The sequence below is a fragment of the Thermobia domestica genome, chromosome 5 (genome assembly GCF_964235325.1).
Source record: "Thermobia domestica chromosome 5, izTheDome1.hap1.1, whole genome shotgun sequence".
NCBI classification, from domain to species: Eukaryota; Metazoa; Arthropoda; class Insecta; order Zygentoma; family Lepismatidae; genus Thermobia; species Thermobia domestica.
In genome coordinates, this window is record NC_137458.1 from 49,888,160 (window position 1) to 49,904,601 (window position 16,442).

Here is a 16,442-nt window from a genome sequence, read left to right on the forward strand (position 1 = left end):
GCCACATATACAGGCTCTTCAAGTACATTGTAATAGGTCAACTGTCCAGTTACTTGTTCCTACACGCACTTGAGGAATGACACTTTGAGTTACACTTTACACCCTTCTTTACACAATTACATTTTTTGTTCAAACAGAAGTTCCTGCAGCCGCACTTAATAAACCCCTGCCTGGAGTGTGTTTCTGCTTCAGCTACACTTCTAAGTGAAATGTCTCTCTGCGGAACATCACTGATCTGAAGAAACTGTTCATCTGCGAACTGGAACTCATTGCGCGCGTACAGCTTTCTAATAATTCCCGAAGAAGTCCCCAACTGGTAGAGATCGTTATCGTTTCTCCCCATAACCACAGCCATGACGTTCCTCGGAGCAGCTCTGCCTCTGTCCAATTCTGGGATTTTGATTAGAACAGTTTGTCCTACGTCTGCACGAGGGAATTTTTTACTTGACGCCATTAACATTTCATTTGCTTGTCGCTTTAAATGTATTTTGGATCCCTCACGTGCCTCTCGTATACTCTCACTTCTTGTGCAGATGTTGCATCTTTTTTCTTGATTTGCGCACGGACATGGAGATTCATTTGCTTCCACAATTGCAGTGTTGATGGTCTCTAAAGAAGCTGGAAATTCTGGAAAAGTCTCTCTTTCCTGCCGAAGATTATTAAGGGAATCACGAACGAATGAATGCTGTGCGTCCTGTCCTGAAGTGTCTTCTTGTACATCACGAGTCAATGAATACTGTACATCCTGTCCTGAGCCTTCCTCTTCCTGCATGGTGTCACAGTGTGGATCACGAGTCAATAAATTCTGTACATCCTGTCCTGAACCTTCCTCTTCCTGCATGGTGTCACAGTGTGGATCACGAGTCAATGAATTCTGTACATCCTGTCCTGAGCCTTCCCCTTCCTGCATGGTGTCACAATGTGGATCACGAGCCAATATTTCTTGTAGATCTTCCTCATTGGTCAAGTCTCGTAATAAACCACATGGAAGAGATGAATCCGAAAGTCCATTTCTCATGGGAACGCCAAACAAAGCCTCGTAGGGGCTCCGGTTAATGCCCCTATGGAAGGACCTGTTTTTCTTCATCTGGACAAAACGAAGACCCTCAGCCCAAGACGAACAGCTATTTTCTGCCATCCATGTAATAAGAATGTCTCGAACATCTTGGTTCGCTCTCTCAACACTTCCTTGAGACTGAGAGTGGCGCGGCTTGCCGTGCACTATTTTCGACCCAAACACTGAGGCCAGCTCACTTGTAACTTCAGCTGCGAACTCACGTCCGTTATCACTTTGAAGAATACAAGGTGCACCAATAATGCAAAATATATCCATCAGATGATAAGCAACTTCTGATGCTCTTTTTGTCTTTAATGGGCGCAAAAACAGAAACTTTGTGAGATGATCCTGATAATTTAATATGAACTTGTATCCTTTGTCCGGTTCACTCTGCATGTCGATAAGATCAACCTGACCCCTAGAATTAAGCAGATTACTGAGAATAGGTTTAACAGTCAGTCCTTTGCACTTTTGCTTCTTTTTCAACTGACACTGCCCACACAATTTGAGATAAATATTGATGATCTCTCGTGTTACATTACAGTACTTTAGCTTAAGTTCTTTGTCCAAGCATCTCAAACGTTTGTGGCCAGTGTCAATGTGAGCTTTATGAATGACACTGTATAATTCTCCGGTGTGACAGAAATACCTAATAACACTATCACCATCTTTACGTTTTTCGATAAGTTTCTCAACCCCACCAATACTTAAAACATCATATCTCTTCAGGCGACGATAGTCCAGTGACGTCAGTGACTCACCTCTTTTCTTTTTCTCTTGCGAAGCCTTCACCTCCAACAGCAATTCATTGTACTTCTCTGGAGATAACAAGAACGTATTATCTGCTGTACTAGCTCGAACGTAGTCGTCTAGTTTTGCTTTGAAGTCTTCTGCTGCAACCATACTCATTGTTGTGCACGGTCTTCAATTTCACTTCAACGAATAAACAATTGTGAGTGGCAAAGAAAGCATACACGTTAACACATAAAGCTACCGCCTGACTGAAGACTGACTTCTGCTTTACCCTCCCTATATTCTCCGAATGCGCATGCGCCACGAATAAAAAATTGCAATGACATCTCGCAAGAACAACTGGAAATAACTAAATTGAGCTTTGGATGAACTGTAATTATCCAAACCTAGCTTTGGATACTATTAAGCGACCAAACCCCGAAATGATAGACTTCTTCGTACTTTGGATAATTGCATCTGTCCAAACTTAGAATTGATCACTTTCTTCGGCCAATGGCCGTTTTCGAACATTGCTCCCAACATATATATATATCGTTCTTTTCAAGTAATTAAGGAGTTTTAATGACTATACCGCCAGAACTTTTATTACGCAGTTTGGTTTACTGAAACTCCTATATATATTTACCTTGTCCGTTTGACCATTAGGGAAACACAAAAGAATCTCAAGAGTTATTTCACGGTTCACCATTGATTTTGGTCCGGATGTGGAGGGTCGAAAGTTAAGAATCGAAAATCGTTCATGGAAGTGATATTCAAACCGGAAGTGGTAGAAATTAACAACTTCCGGTTTTAACGTTGATCACTATAGAGCAAAAGTGGTAATATAAGAAGAAGTGGTTTTCTGGAATGGAGTAAGCGTCCAAGAGAAGTGACAGAAACCCACTACATCTTCCGCTTTCAATGTTGATCTACATTAAAAAAAAAAAAAAAAAAAAATAGACAACGAGAAACAGTATTTTATGGAATCGATTTTGCGTTCTAAGAATAGGCATCATCTTATCTCTCTATCTGCACCGTAAGTAGCAGGAGTCTAGCATTTCCCGTTTCAGTGTTGATCGCTATAGATTAAAAACGCTAATATATAGCGAGAATCGGTTTTCAGCTGATATATATGGATATATGGATCATAAGGCAGACGCTTAAGTGTCTCCCAGCCTTAGGAAGTCTATATGCTTAGTGAACAATATAGCAACTGAACTGTCAGACATGTTAAGTACGGGATTATCGTACAACAGCACATCACCAAAATATTGTTGTCATAAACTATTGTTCCAGTGAAAATACAGTTAACCGACAGTCTAACGCGTTTCCAGCCTATAGAAGTGATAATGTGACAGTATTATTCGACAAACATTCAGACCTTCAATCGTTTTCCCATGTTTGCATAGTGCATTTGATGAGTCAGCAATACTATTATAGTCCGTTGTATACAGTCACGAGTTTTCCGCTGGTAATGCCATGGGTCTTTAAGTTCACCAGATAGTTGGCAATGCTGCAATGAATGGCAACACAACTGATCGCAGTCTACTACTGTGTTTGTTGCTTCGTACCCAATTTACGTCAGATACGATACATTAACATCAATTCCTCTGCATCGGCCTAACTCGCAACGCGCTCAGCCAAGACTTTCTATGTTCTGCCAGGGCCTGTATTGCAAATCTTGTTAACTTCTCATTTTTGTGATTTAGAACTATTAAGTTGTGATCGAACATTGTACTTACCCTAAATTCGCCACCATTTCCATCGTCGAGTTCAAGTACATAGCCTTCAACAAAGGACGTTGGTGGAGGCTGCCAAGCAATGGTAACGCTATTGTTTTCGGCGCTGCATTCCTCAGGAATAATCATAGGCGCTGCAGGTGCTGAAATAAATCAAGAAAAAAACATCCTCAATAGAAAATAAGTTTTAAATAATTTAATCTGCATGAAATACTAAAACGCAGATGAATTTCTGTCCCTCCTTGAGTGACTACTCGTATTTGATAAAGAACTAGCGACATGCAACTAGTGAAAAGTCTTTGACAAATTTCTAATTGCGCTTTTTATAATTATTTGAGGATGGTAAATCTAATGAAACTATTCCTCACTACACGCGTCCATGGGGTGCGTAGAAAAAGTTACCTTAAAGTTGGGATCTTTGAAGTGCTGCTTATGCTAATGGTGAAAGTGTTCACGCCTAGATGCATTTCTAATTGCGTTTTTATACCAATTTGAAGACGTTGAACCCAGTAGAACTATTTCTAAACACATGCGTCCATACGGTACTTAGAAAAGTGATCTTGAAGTTTGGATCTTTGAAGTGCCACTTATGCTAATGGTGGAAGTGTCCATGCCTGGATACATTTCTAATTGTACTTTCTATATCACTTTGAAGACACTGAACCGAATGGAACTATTTCTAAACACAAGCGTCCATAGGGTACCTAGAAAAGTGATCTTAACTTTGGGACATAAACAAACATATGTATCCCAAATTAAAGATAATTTTTCTCGTCACTCAATGGACGGATATGTTTGAAAATAGTCCCATTAGATTCATGATCCTCAATTTATTATATATATATAAAAAAGTGGAATATGATATACATTGTACCGTGGACACTTTTACTATCGAGCTAAGCCTTACCTCAAGAATCCCAGCTTTGAGGTTATTTTTCTCGTGATCTCATGGAACGGACATGTACTACTAGGTATGTGTTAATTGCAAATTTGGAGCGAAGTGATCGACCTTTATTGGTTATCCATGGAACTTTTTCAGTATACCAATTGCCTTCGTGAACGAACACGACATGCAAATAGTTAAATTTGGCATATCAGCGAAGAGCATAATGGCTTTGAAAAATTGTTTGCAGAACAAAACGAACCAACACGTCAAATTTGAAGAACCGTTCAGGCATTTCGGAGATCCAGTTTTACGGTAATTATTTCTCAGTGATATGTGCGATAAGGACATGTAACCCCTTACGACACTTACCGGCCACTCTCGAATCACCATTTGGTCATCTCGGAGGAGAATCCGGATGAACAATGTCTAAGTGGAGTAAAGAGGAGCTTCGCTCCAAAAATAGTTTAATTGGATTCACAAGGTGTCTATTGAGTTTCATTTTCAAAATTCCAGTATATTTCCAGTATATTCAGTATAATTATCAGCAAAATTTCAATACCTAATATAATGATTTTTTAAAAGTTCTTTAGGAATAATCACACTCTTGATGATTTCAGGTTTGTAATTGTTTTACCATTAAAAAGGATTTTTAATAAATTTAATTAGTCTTGATTTTTTGAAATACAATATTGTTTTTGAACATTTTTAAAAGGACCTCCAAACTCCCCTCACAGCTCTCCACTCCACCCATTGTTTTAAATGTCTAATTGCAAAATGTATACAACTCTTGCTTTGCAAAAATTTACAATCTCAATGGATACAAAATTGTTTCCAAAACTATTAAAACAATTACAAAAAAGAGTTGTTCACAAATTACCAGTTTCACAATTTTTTCCAGTACATGGATCAAAATTCCAGTATATCTCCAGTATTTCCAGTATCAAAATTAAATTTCAGTATAATTCAAATATTTCCAGTATTTCCCGTATCAGTAGACACCCTGATTCAGCATCCTCAACTTAGTTTACAATAAAACGCAATTAGAAATTTATCCAAGCATGAGCATAAAAAATCCTGAGGCAAATATTCGGACGCAAAAGGTACAGGGACGGTGAATGACGGAAACTTCATATAACAAGGAACTGCATAATTTATACCGTTTATCTAACATAGTTAAGATCATTAAGTCTAGGAGGCTTAAGTGGGCAGGTCATGTAGCTACAATGCAAGAACGCTTTTCGAAAATATTAACTGAAAACCCAACTGAAAAATTGCCATTAGGAAGATCTTAGACGCAGATGGAAGGACAATATTAAGACTGATCCGTAAGCTCATACCCGCTTTAAAAAATAAATAGTGAATAAGTTAAAGACAATGCAAAAATTTAAAAAAGTACGAAGTAAGTCAGATAGTATCTGTTAAATTATACTATATGGACTAATAATTGGTTTCAGGGCCTGTTGTAAAATTTACATATTTAGGTGTCTAACAATAATGACGTCATAATTGCGCACTCAAATTTCTGGTTTATAAGAAAAAAGTTTCAAAAGGGTTATTAGTTTATTTAATAGCATTTTGTACATATTACCTGGTTTACTTTATATATATATATGTTTTTCATTGTCTTTAATTTATTAACCTACGGACAGAAATTAACGCAAAGCTTCTGTGAATGCAACATTGAAGCTCCGGGTTCTACAGAACACGGTCTTTAGCACTTTACATACGAAAATATCAGTTTCTAAGAGTACATCAAAATGGCTTTGTAATGATCATCTGTCTTAAATATTGGTAGACTGATTTGGAGTTTAGCGTTTTGTTCAACACTAAGACTATCCGAGACGTGATCGTGAGATCTGTGACGTATATATATATATATATAGTTGTTGTAAAAGAGCTTTTATGAAGCTAAAACCCTCGGCTGAGCCCATTCAAGAGACTACAAAATGAATAACTATTAAAAAGGTCAACTTTTCTCGAAGTTATCTGCAATACAAATACAAACATGAAAACAAGTGTTTGTTTTCATGTTTGTATTTGTATGCTTTTTTTTCTTTCTTCACTTGTCGTACCTGCGCGTGAGAGTGTGTTTTGTTAAAAGTACCACTTTTTTCTTTTCTTTTTTTTATCATCTTACTGTATACCTGTATTTTTGTTGTATATAACCGTATCTTTTGACTCAATTGATTGTATGTTTTTTGTATAACTCAATGTACTTCCTTGACAAGGGTTAGGTGGTAGAGCAGCAAAATGCTGAACCTCGCCCGCTTGAATAAAGCCTTTTTCAATTCAATTCAAATACGTTGAACCATTTTCAGCAAGCAGTCAAGATGGTAAAGATGGTATTATTGCAGTAGTATCATTAACAAAAGAATTTTACTACGCCTACCAGTTGGTTTTAGTAGGCTTAGACTTTAAATGGAAGAAAGCACAATTTCAATAAAGGTAATTAAATTACATGTTGTGCAATATTTGGCTCCATAAACAGTATTATTTAATTTTGTTAATCTTTAGTTCTATATATACTGGCATACAAGTGATAGGGGGTATTTTCAAAAATCTACTTAAAATACACTCTCAGAGAAACAGTACATTATTTACTATGCAATTTATTTAATAAACTGGACACATGCTGCTGCGTCCAGAAAAGTTCATGACGCTAATTGTCATTATTATTTTTCTAACGGTGCTGAGTACGTACGTTTTTTTTTTTTTAATCATTGATTTATATGGGGAACTCCCTCCGTTATTGCCGATCCCAAGCCCGGATGAGAAAGGGAGAAGGTTAGGCTTTAATTCCCTGTAAAACAGAGAGTCGGCAGAACAACAACCAATGCTGAACGTAAGCACCTAAAGAAGGCAACCCTTTCATCACGATAGGACTCTACAGGCTGATAACGTGTATGTCTGAATTAATAAACCATCAAACGAAAGGGAAAACAGGAAGCCGGTTTGAATGTCCTGATAACAGCAAGGCAAGGATTGCAATTTAGATTGTTAGATGACTGGAAAAGAACAAGAACTAACAGCAGAAGCCAAGAATCTGAATATGAAAAGTTTTGACATAACAGGAACCAGAAGGAAAGAACACGGTGTAAAGAAAATAGGAAATGTGTACACTCTATTTTACTCAGGAGTATTGAAATTCAAAAGGGCCACGAGAGAAGAAGAATGTATCGTACAAGAAGGTATAGTATTATTCAAAAAGCGCGCCTGTTTTAGATCATCTGGTAAATTTTTGTTTCTCGGTTGCCGACATTGTTTTGCATTGTTGCTCTACCCACAAACATTCCGATTGTCGCCTTAGTCTGAATTTCTCGAATTTCTTCAGTCTGTATCTAGCCATGGAGCAGTTCACGATAGCGCAACGTGCACTTAATTGTGAAAACTGTTTATCAGGACGGAGAAAGTTATGCAGCAACTGTCAGGCGACTTCGCGCGGTTCTAAGGCGAAATGAGGCACCGAATGAATCAACAGTTCACAGATTTATGAAAAAGTACATTGAAACGGGTTCAACAGTGAACATTAAAAAGTCCTGGACGTCGTCGTAGTGGTCATTCTGAGGAAAACATTGCGGTGTCAGGCAGTTATAGCGAATTTCACGAACAGAGTTATTGCATGTCAGCGCAGTAGATGAGGTAATGTGCTCGACATCATTCACCATACCTGAAGTCGGAATGTGTGATAAACGTGTTTATAAATTTTGTTAGTGTATTTTGAAAAAAAAAAATAAATAAAGTTCATAATTTGATGTAAAAAAAAAAAAACGGTGCGTTTTTGGAATAACCGTATCAATAGAATTCAAGACTGAGACTTCGTGAACGGAAATAAAATGACACAATGATACTACAAGAGGAAGAAGAAAGTAAGCAAAAAAATCATTAGAGAATACGGTCCAAACGAAGACGCACCATACAGCAAAAAGAAGTCTTTTGGGAAATATTAAAACAAACAGTAGGTGTCAGGGATATAGAAGGTTAAGTCGTAGGTCTTGCAATGTTCCCACAAACCAAACAGCAAACATGTGTGTACACCATGATCGAGCGTAAGTACGTCAAATTGGCCGAAGAGATAACGTGACAATAGGACTATTTAACACGAACACCACCACTCCGTCAGTATTTTCAGTCTGTTTTTAGTGGCAATGACGATGAGTGCTCAACAATGTCTGATACATAAATTGTTACTTTGAGTTTGAACTCAGAAATAACACTGCGAAAGCAATGCGGAACATTTGTCATACGAAAGGGGAAGATGCAGAGAATTATAGCACAGCAATTCGTTGGTTCCAGAAATTTTGTGCAGGTTGTAAACAGGTCGAAAATCAGACAACGTCCAGCCGCTTCACGGTAACAGATTGTGAGGTCACGATACGTTATTAAGCAACATTCATTCACCAGCACACAACAATTGTAGATCAACTTGGCATGTCCAAGTCCATTGTACTGCGTCACGAACTCGGCAAAATCATCAGGAACTGCTGGATTGTACCATATGAGGTGACCCTAGCTCAGGTCCAGAGACGAGTGAATGTGTACAAACAACTGCTGCAAAATCCTCATGATGTGTGTTTCCTAGAAACGGACTGTCGCACGTAACGAAAAGAGGGTGTTTTTCCGAAATCCAAATATGCAAAAACGGTGGCTAAGCAAGTACCAACTTCCAGAACAGGTCGTCAAACAGGGCCCTTTGGAGGATAAATTCATGCTCTGTGTACGGTGGAACTACTACAGGATATTTCGAGTTCGTTCCTATCGGTCGTACTATCAATGCAGATCTTTATTCCGAACAGTTGGGAGTGGGTGTATGCTGCACTATGCTAAAAATATGCACATCGGTGAACCAAAAACGCGCCCTGTTGAAAAGAATAACGAAAAATCACACTTGACTCGAAAAACACACACAAACAAAAAATACATAAACTGATGCCATACGCAATATATACTCCTGACCTTGCCCTTTCGGATTACTATCTACTCCGGTCCATGACACACTTCTTGAAATCACAATGCATCACCAAGAGGTGGAAACTCCTGTGACTGATTTGCTTCTAAGAATAAGACAGGTATTGACGTGGAATCGAGAAACTGGAAGGAATATAGTTACAGACAGTTCAACACGAGGGGCTTCATTCTGAATGTTAACATGCTTTCATTCTACTGCAATAAATTCAGGTATGTTATGTACCCTGCAACCTTGTATCAACAATAGTAATGGGGAATTTAAATGGAAGATTTGGAAGAAACTTTACAAGAATCAAAATGGATTATTAGGACAATACGGTGAAACTATACTAAACGATAATGAAGAAAAAATCATTGAGTACTGTGTCGAAAACAATTTAATAATAGCAAATACTAAACGTAAATATAAGAATATCCATCTATAAAAAAGAAGAGCCATCAAGGAAAGAGAAATCCATCACTAATCATATATTACTACCTAGAGAAACCTGGAAAGAAACTAAAGATGTAAGAGTTTTGACAGTAAGAGAGGACCAGAAATAAAAAGTCACCATTATCTTTTATTAATAAAATTAACAGTAACTAGAGAAGATAAAGAAAAACAAAGTTCTGGGAAAGGGAAAACTACGGAGAAAATTAAGCAATTATTAAAAGAAGAACCTAGAAAAATGTATACACAAAAAGAAAAGACATGTGTTCGAAAGATTCCTACAGGAAGAAGAAATAGAAATCGTAGAGAACTAGAAGAACGGTTTAAAATAACTATCTTAAAAATGACGGAGCAGATATTTAAAATAAAAATTAAAAAAAAATGGGGACTCACAACTAAAAGAATAGCATGGTGGAACCTAGAGATCCAAGTAGAAGTTAAAGAAAAGAAAAAGAGATGAAAAAAGTACCTATCAACTAAAAAAGATAAAGAAAAAGAGATGAAAAAAGTACCTATCAACTAAAAAAGATAAAGACTATGAGAGGAGTCAAGGATAGAGGAAAAACATTAAGGAATTAGTAATAAAACGTAAAAAGGAAGCTTGGGAAAACTTACAGAAAAGGTTACAGGAGAAAATGTAAAATTATTCTACGGTACATTAAAAACGATGAGAAAATCAAAAAGAAAAGAAATGAAATGAAATCTTTGAGTTTTACGTCCCACGGTTATGCCGGTTAGGCTAAAGGAGACGGTGATTATGAGAAATGAATGAAATGGTGGAATGAAGAAAGTGGGAGGAAACGGGAGAACCCCGAGAAAACCCACGCACACGGTGTAAAATCAAAAAGAACCGACAGTTAAAAGTATATATAACAAAGAAGGAAAAGTATTTGTTAAAGAAGAGGATAACAGAACCATGGAGAGAATATTTCGAAGAAACATTGAAAGAAAAGGAAGATGCACCACATGCCAATATATGAATCGATAATATAAGGAAAGGATAAAAAAAACATGCACACAGGGGAAATGAACAACTGACAAACGAATCCGCCAAGTATAAAAGAGAAGAAAACGACAGGAGAGCAGAGAACAACAAGAGAAGAATAGAGCAGTAGAGAGAGAAGAACAACTGGAAAGAGTAGTACGAAAGACGAATGTTGGAGGAGGATCTGGACACGACGGAATTGTACCAGAAATGACCAAATATTTAGAAGGTACGTTCGGAAGAAATATTATGCTAAAAATATTTAACTGGAAAGAAGAACATGTGCCTAGCGATTGGAAAGTTGCATGAATAATACCATTTTTTAAGGAGTTAATAAAGACTGCTATAACTATACAAGGATTTCGCTCCTCAGCCTTGCAGCTAAAATCATTCCAAAGATTAAGGAAAGACATACGAGAACCACAATTAGAATATACTCAAAGTGGTTTCAGATCTAACAGAAGTAGTGATGGGTCGTTCATGAACGAACTGACTCTTTTGAACGACACCATCATGTGAACTAGTATGGAACTAGTTCATACATTTGGAACTGTCCGTTCAAAGTAACGACAGCTCCGCAGACGACACCAGCAGTTGAGTCATGAGAGCACCGTACACAGTTCCAGCAGTTCAAAGTAACGACGACTCCGCTCCGAAACAGCCAATAAGAATGCACGAAACTACCGCACACGCCTATCGACACCGATATAGCCAGAAGCCAGTAAGAATGCATACAGGGAACTCAGTGAACGTAGTCGTTACCTTTTGAATGGCACAACACCAGTTAACAAAGAACTGGCACCTTTGAACGACGACTCCCAACCGTTCAAAAAGGAACTGGCACCTTTGAACGACTCCCGTATCGGTGCCGGAGCGAAAGAGCTAGCTCCACCAAATGAACTGCTTCGACCCATCACTAAACAGAAGTACATAGGACCACATAATTACATTACGATAAATTATAATCAAAAAGGAATAAATCAAAACAAGGGAATTCACTTTGCTTCATAGATCTAACAAAAGCATTTGATACCATCAGAAGAGAAAAAATATGGCAATATCTCAGAAACATGGAAGTAAATAAAAATAATATACAAAGCTGCTATAGACGAACAAGAATTTACGTGAAGACGTGTACTGGAACTTCTAAAGAATTTTGTGTTATATTAGGAATAAGACAAAATTGTATGCTTAGTCCTATTTTGTTTAATTTAGTACTAGATGATGTTATAAGAGAATGCCGTAAAAAGAATAAGTCGAATGAAGTAGTATACTGGAAAATGAAACCAGTAAAGATTACAGTTAGCATTTGCAGACTTATGTAGTTAGTACTAACAGTCAAATTCGGAAAAGAAATGAATTACAACTTTAAAGTTTTGGGGAAAATAGTGAAGAATATAAAGGAAGACGGTGGAGACAACAGCAAGAAATAATGACGAATGGAAAACTCTTTGGAAACCCTCTATGCAGAAAGGAAGAAGAGGACGGATTAGGTAAGTAAGTAAAATTTAGTTATTCTTTTGTTTTCTTTAAAATAAAGTTAAATTTTTTAAAATGTCTTCTTCATTTTATAAATAGAAATAAATTTACATGGAAGCAAAATAATAATTGCTACGGTATGTTCACGCTTGAGGGGAGTTATTGTACCCGGATGTCCATTCCACACGCATTTCACTTGCACTAGAGCAATGGTTTCCAACCTGGAAGGCCGTGAATAGAGAGCAAGGGAGGAGCAAGCTATGACAGAAATAAACTTATGAAATTGTTAATACATCACATCTTGTAATGACTGTTCACCATTTAGTTTTATCAAATTTACCACGCCACATGTGGATATTTTGTCTTTGTCATCGGAAGGAGATTGGCGTGAAGTAGCAAAGGTTTATGAGGGTAGGATGTCACGTAAATAAGGTTGAGAACCACTGCACTACAGCTAATATGCATGATGGTCACGTTCCGGAAGCCTAGTATATAGGCAAAAGAGGGAAAGAGGTACAACACAGAACACACTACCAAGTGTCCTGAATTTCTACACTACTAGATAGTAGGGTGGGCTAAAAATACGTAAAATTGTTTTTCAAGTTGTAATACTACGGAAAAGTTGCGAATTGGAGAGATTAAAAAGGAGTGAAAAAAGAAATATCGGTAAAATTGATTCATATCTTCTGGTCGCACATGTTTGCCGAATTTAAAAAAAAAAATCATATTTTAAGATACTTTTCTATCTTACTTAAATTGTCAATATTTAAATGTAAGAGCTCCAGTCAAATCTTACTGAACTGATAACGATTTAGAGAAAAGAATTGTTCTAATTGGTCAAAGTATTTCTCGTGCAACGGCTGTTACAATGAGCGCCCGAATTTCTTACAATCGACAGCCGTTGCGCGAGCGAAATTAAATCTATTACATTTGAAAATTGACAAGTTAAAAAAAAAGGTGCCGTAGAAATGTGATTTTTCCAAATTTGGCAAACTTGAGAGCACATGCACGACCGGAAGATATCAACCGATTTATTTCATTTTTATTCCTTTTAGTCTTCCCAATTCGCAATTTTTCTGCGGTATATGACTTGAAAAAACAATTTTGCATTTCTTTTGTCCCACTCTTCTAGGTAGACCTAATGGAAAAAGGAGTACGAGATTTTCAATGGAATTTTGACTCGAGTTTCTGGTACACTTCAAGTATGCAGAAACTACATATTTCTTTCTGGTTGAGCGTCTTTTTAAACCTACTATGACAGTAAATCAGAATCAGTTGTTCTTACGTTATGAGTGAGTACTACTAAAATTCTATTCCTATCCTTCTAACAACTGTGATGTTTGAGTAAAACCTACGAAATAGGAAATTTTGTTATCTTCAATAGCTAGTGCTCTATATCTAGGAACTAAATGCGTTAAAGAAATATGTATTTACACTCAAAATGATTTACAAAAATAAACAAACAAGTAATTTAGATTTATTTTATACATGTGAAAATCTACTTGCATGTAACTCTATACTTAAAAATGGAATTTATTTATTTCCTAAGGGTGGTACGTAATAAAAAGGGAACAAAACACAAGAAAAATTACCTGCAGGGATTCTCTCTTCTCCATCTTTGGCAGCTTAGAAAAAGAAGGGAAAACAAAGATATTACGAAGGCGAAACTTTGACAGTATACTTAAACCACACACATACACACACAATACATACACATACATCAACAGATATAGCTATTTTACTACAACACACAACATACTATGTAAGTAACAAAAAGTCACGCCTCAAACTACGCATAAACCAATCAATAACATATTCTGTTTAGAATTCATAAGCAATATTACTGTAAGAATTTTTTTATATCATAAGAACAATTCTCCAAGCTTTGTCATTCTAATATACTTCTTTTGCTGATATTTGAGGTATGAACAATCAATCCTCTTACAAACAAAGCTTGTATCTGATGTCGTTACAAATACATACGGGATCAAAACTGATTTCCTCACCCTCAAAAACAAAATGATCTGCCATAGCTTTCACACAAAATGTAATCGTTAATTAAATGACATTGATGAATAAAATCTACACAAACCGATTTATATCGGTTTCGAAACGATTATCTATACAGCCTTGTTTAGTTTACATTTTAGCGATTTATCTTATGTTAGATATATTACCTGTTCTTGTCTTTTCTGGTAATATACATAAAAGTGATATCATATTAAGAATACCTTTATACAATATTCTTTAATTACTACAAAGTACAAATAAAAATGGTACTTTTAGTTTAAGTCCCACACTTATTCCCTTTGGATGTAAAAGTGGTCCCGCGTAGCGTAGTCGCTAACGTTCTCGCCTTCGGTTCGATTCCCGGTGGGAGCATTCGGTCGAAAATGTGTGAAAAGCTTTTATCAGGTCAGCCATCCTGAACGAGGTTTCCTAATTTACACCAGGCAAATGCCGGGTGGTACCTTACACGTGGGTCCCAGGCCGCTTCCTTACCTTCCCTTTTGTCGGACAGTGTGATCGCCGACGAGGGACGTCATCCCTTAAACGTCATCCCACAGGGTAACGTGACCATAGATGCCGAAAGTTCAGAAATCTAAATCCTAGAATCCTTTGAATATAAAAGAACACGGATAAAACCGACTATAAAAGATATGGTACAATGAGAATGTGGGAGAAAACGAGGAAATTCTGAGAAACCCCGCGAACAGGGTGTTGTCCATCACAAAAGCACACAGCCTGAGATCGAACCAGGGACCACTCACACCAGAGATAGGCACTCTACCACCAGGCCAGTGTGCCGAATTTTCCTCATTAGAGGTATCAAGCCAACTATGGTTTCTATACAGAACGAAAATGTATTTCGGCTTCAATGTAATTATTTTAATAAATACATGAATAAAACTAAAGAAAAATTAAGAATATTAAGGATCTGACGTATTGTACCACTGATGATCTGGTACTACCGTGAGAAGACGACGTTACAGTAACAGCACATATTAATTTTTGGGTAATTCAACTTAAATTTATAACGTACTAGCTTTGAAGTTTACGAGGGGCGGTTGATAACTCTTGAGCCTTCCTAGGAAGGGAAAAGTCCCAGGCAAGTGACATTTTAGGATTTCTCAACGTAGTACCTCTGGAGAGTTATGCACTTTTCTCAGCGGTGTACCTGTGTTGCCAAATCCTGACGAAAGAATAATTAATCCTGGTCATCACGCCAAGCACCCACGGCCTCCATGACGGCATCATCACTATGAAAATGTTGTTCCTTGAGAAGTTTAATCAATGTGAAGAGGTAATAGTCAGAGGGCGTCAAGTGCGGTGAATACTAATATGATGGCGCGGCTTTGCTGATGGTTGACACGGCGCATTATCTTCGTGGAAGATGATGGTATCTTCTAGTTTGCCATTTCTCTTTTCGGAAATTGCAATCCGCAACTGCCGGAGAAGATTGCTATAACAACACTCCACATTAAATGTTGGCCTTTTTATTTTTATGAAGTTATGTAACAGAATTCCAAAAATTGGGTGCCATCACCTTCCCTGCTAAGGGCTGCTAGCAGGTGATGGCATGCCATGTTTCCATTGCTTCGATGATTCTTCCTTCGTTTCCGGATCGGAATGATGAACTCATGTCACGTTCTGGGTGACATGATGATTCACAGTCATTTATATCAGCAGGAATAGGGTCAAGAGAACGTCGAAAGGTGAACTCAGTGTCGTTTCTGGCTGACAGTAATATTTCGTGGAACCACCGTATGGATAATTTCCTCATTCGCAAGATGTCATGGATAATGGAATGAACACATTTGGTTTTAATAGTCACACGGCGATCATTCAAAACGATATCATGTGCAACTGTCACAAACTCGTCACTGTTTTTAGGGCAGTCGGAACATGTCATCAGACAATGATGTCCTAACCCGTTTGAATTCTGTCACCCACCTTTTGACCGTTGGATATGACAGAGCATCGCTCCTCATGTCCTTGTGAATTTTCTTCGGCGACATGCCTCGGAGTAGTGGCTCACACCTCTTTCACCAACCCGTTTCTACTCGAGTACAATATCATTTCGACTGATATTTTGTGATTCTGACACCACTACTACATGACTTCGCGGAGCTAGTGATCGGCCTCAAAGAACTTGGACCATCCTCAGA

The 16,442-nt window shown here is 37.4% G+C and overlaps 1 protein-coding gene across 2 annotated transcripts in view; it reads right to left on the reverse strand.

The window, feature by feature from the left end:
• Trim9 (E3 ubiquitin-protein ligase Trim9) overlaps positions 1–16,442 on the reverse strand; it is a 616,856-nt gene that overhangs the window by 66,783 nt on the left and 533,631 nt on the right. Inside the window, exons 5-6 of one of the 2 annotated variants that reach the window (XM_081758683.1) lie at positions 13,866–13,898; positions 3,532–3,671 (exon numbers count right to left, since the gene is read on the reverse strand). In XM_081758683.1, coding sequence (XP_081614809.1) covers positions 3,532–3,671; positions 13,866–13,898 — 173 coding nt within the window. The remainder of the gene's footprint in view (positions 1–3,531; positions 3,672–13,865; positions 13,899–16,442) is intronic. The other variant, XM_081758684.1, reaches the window with a different exon arrangement.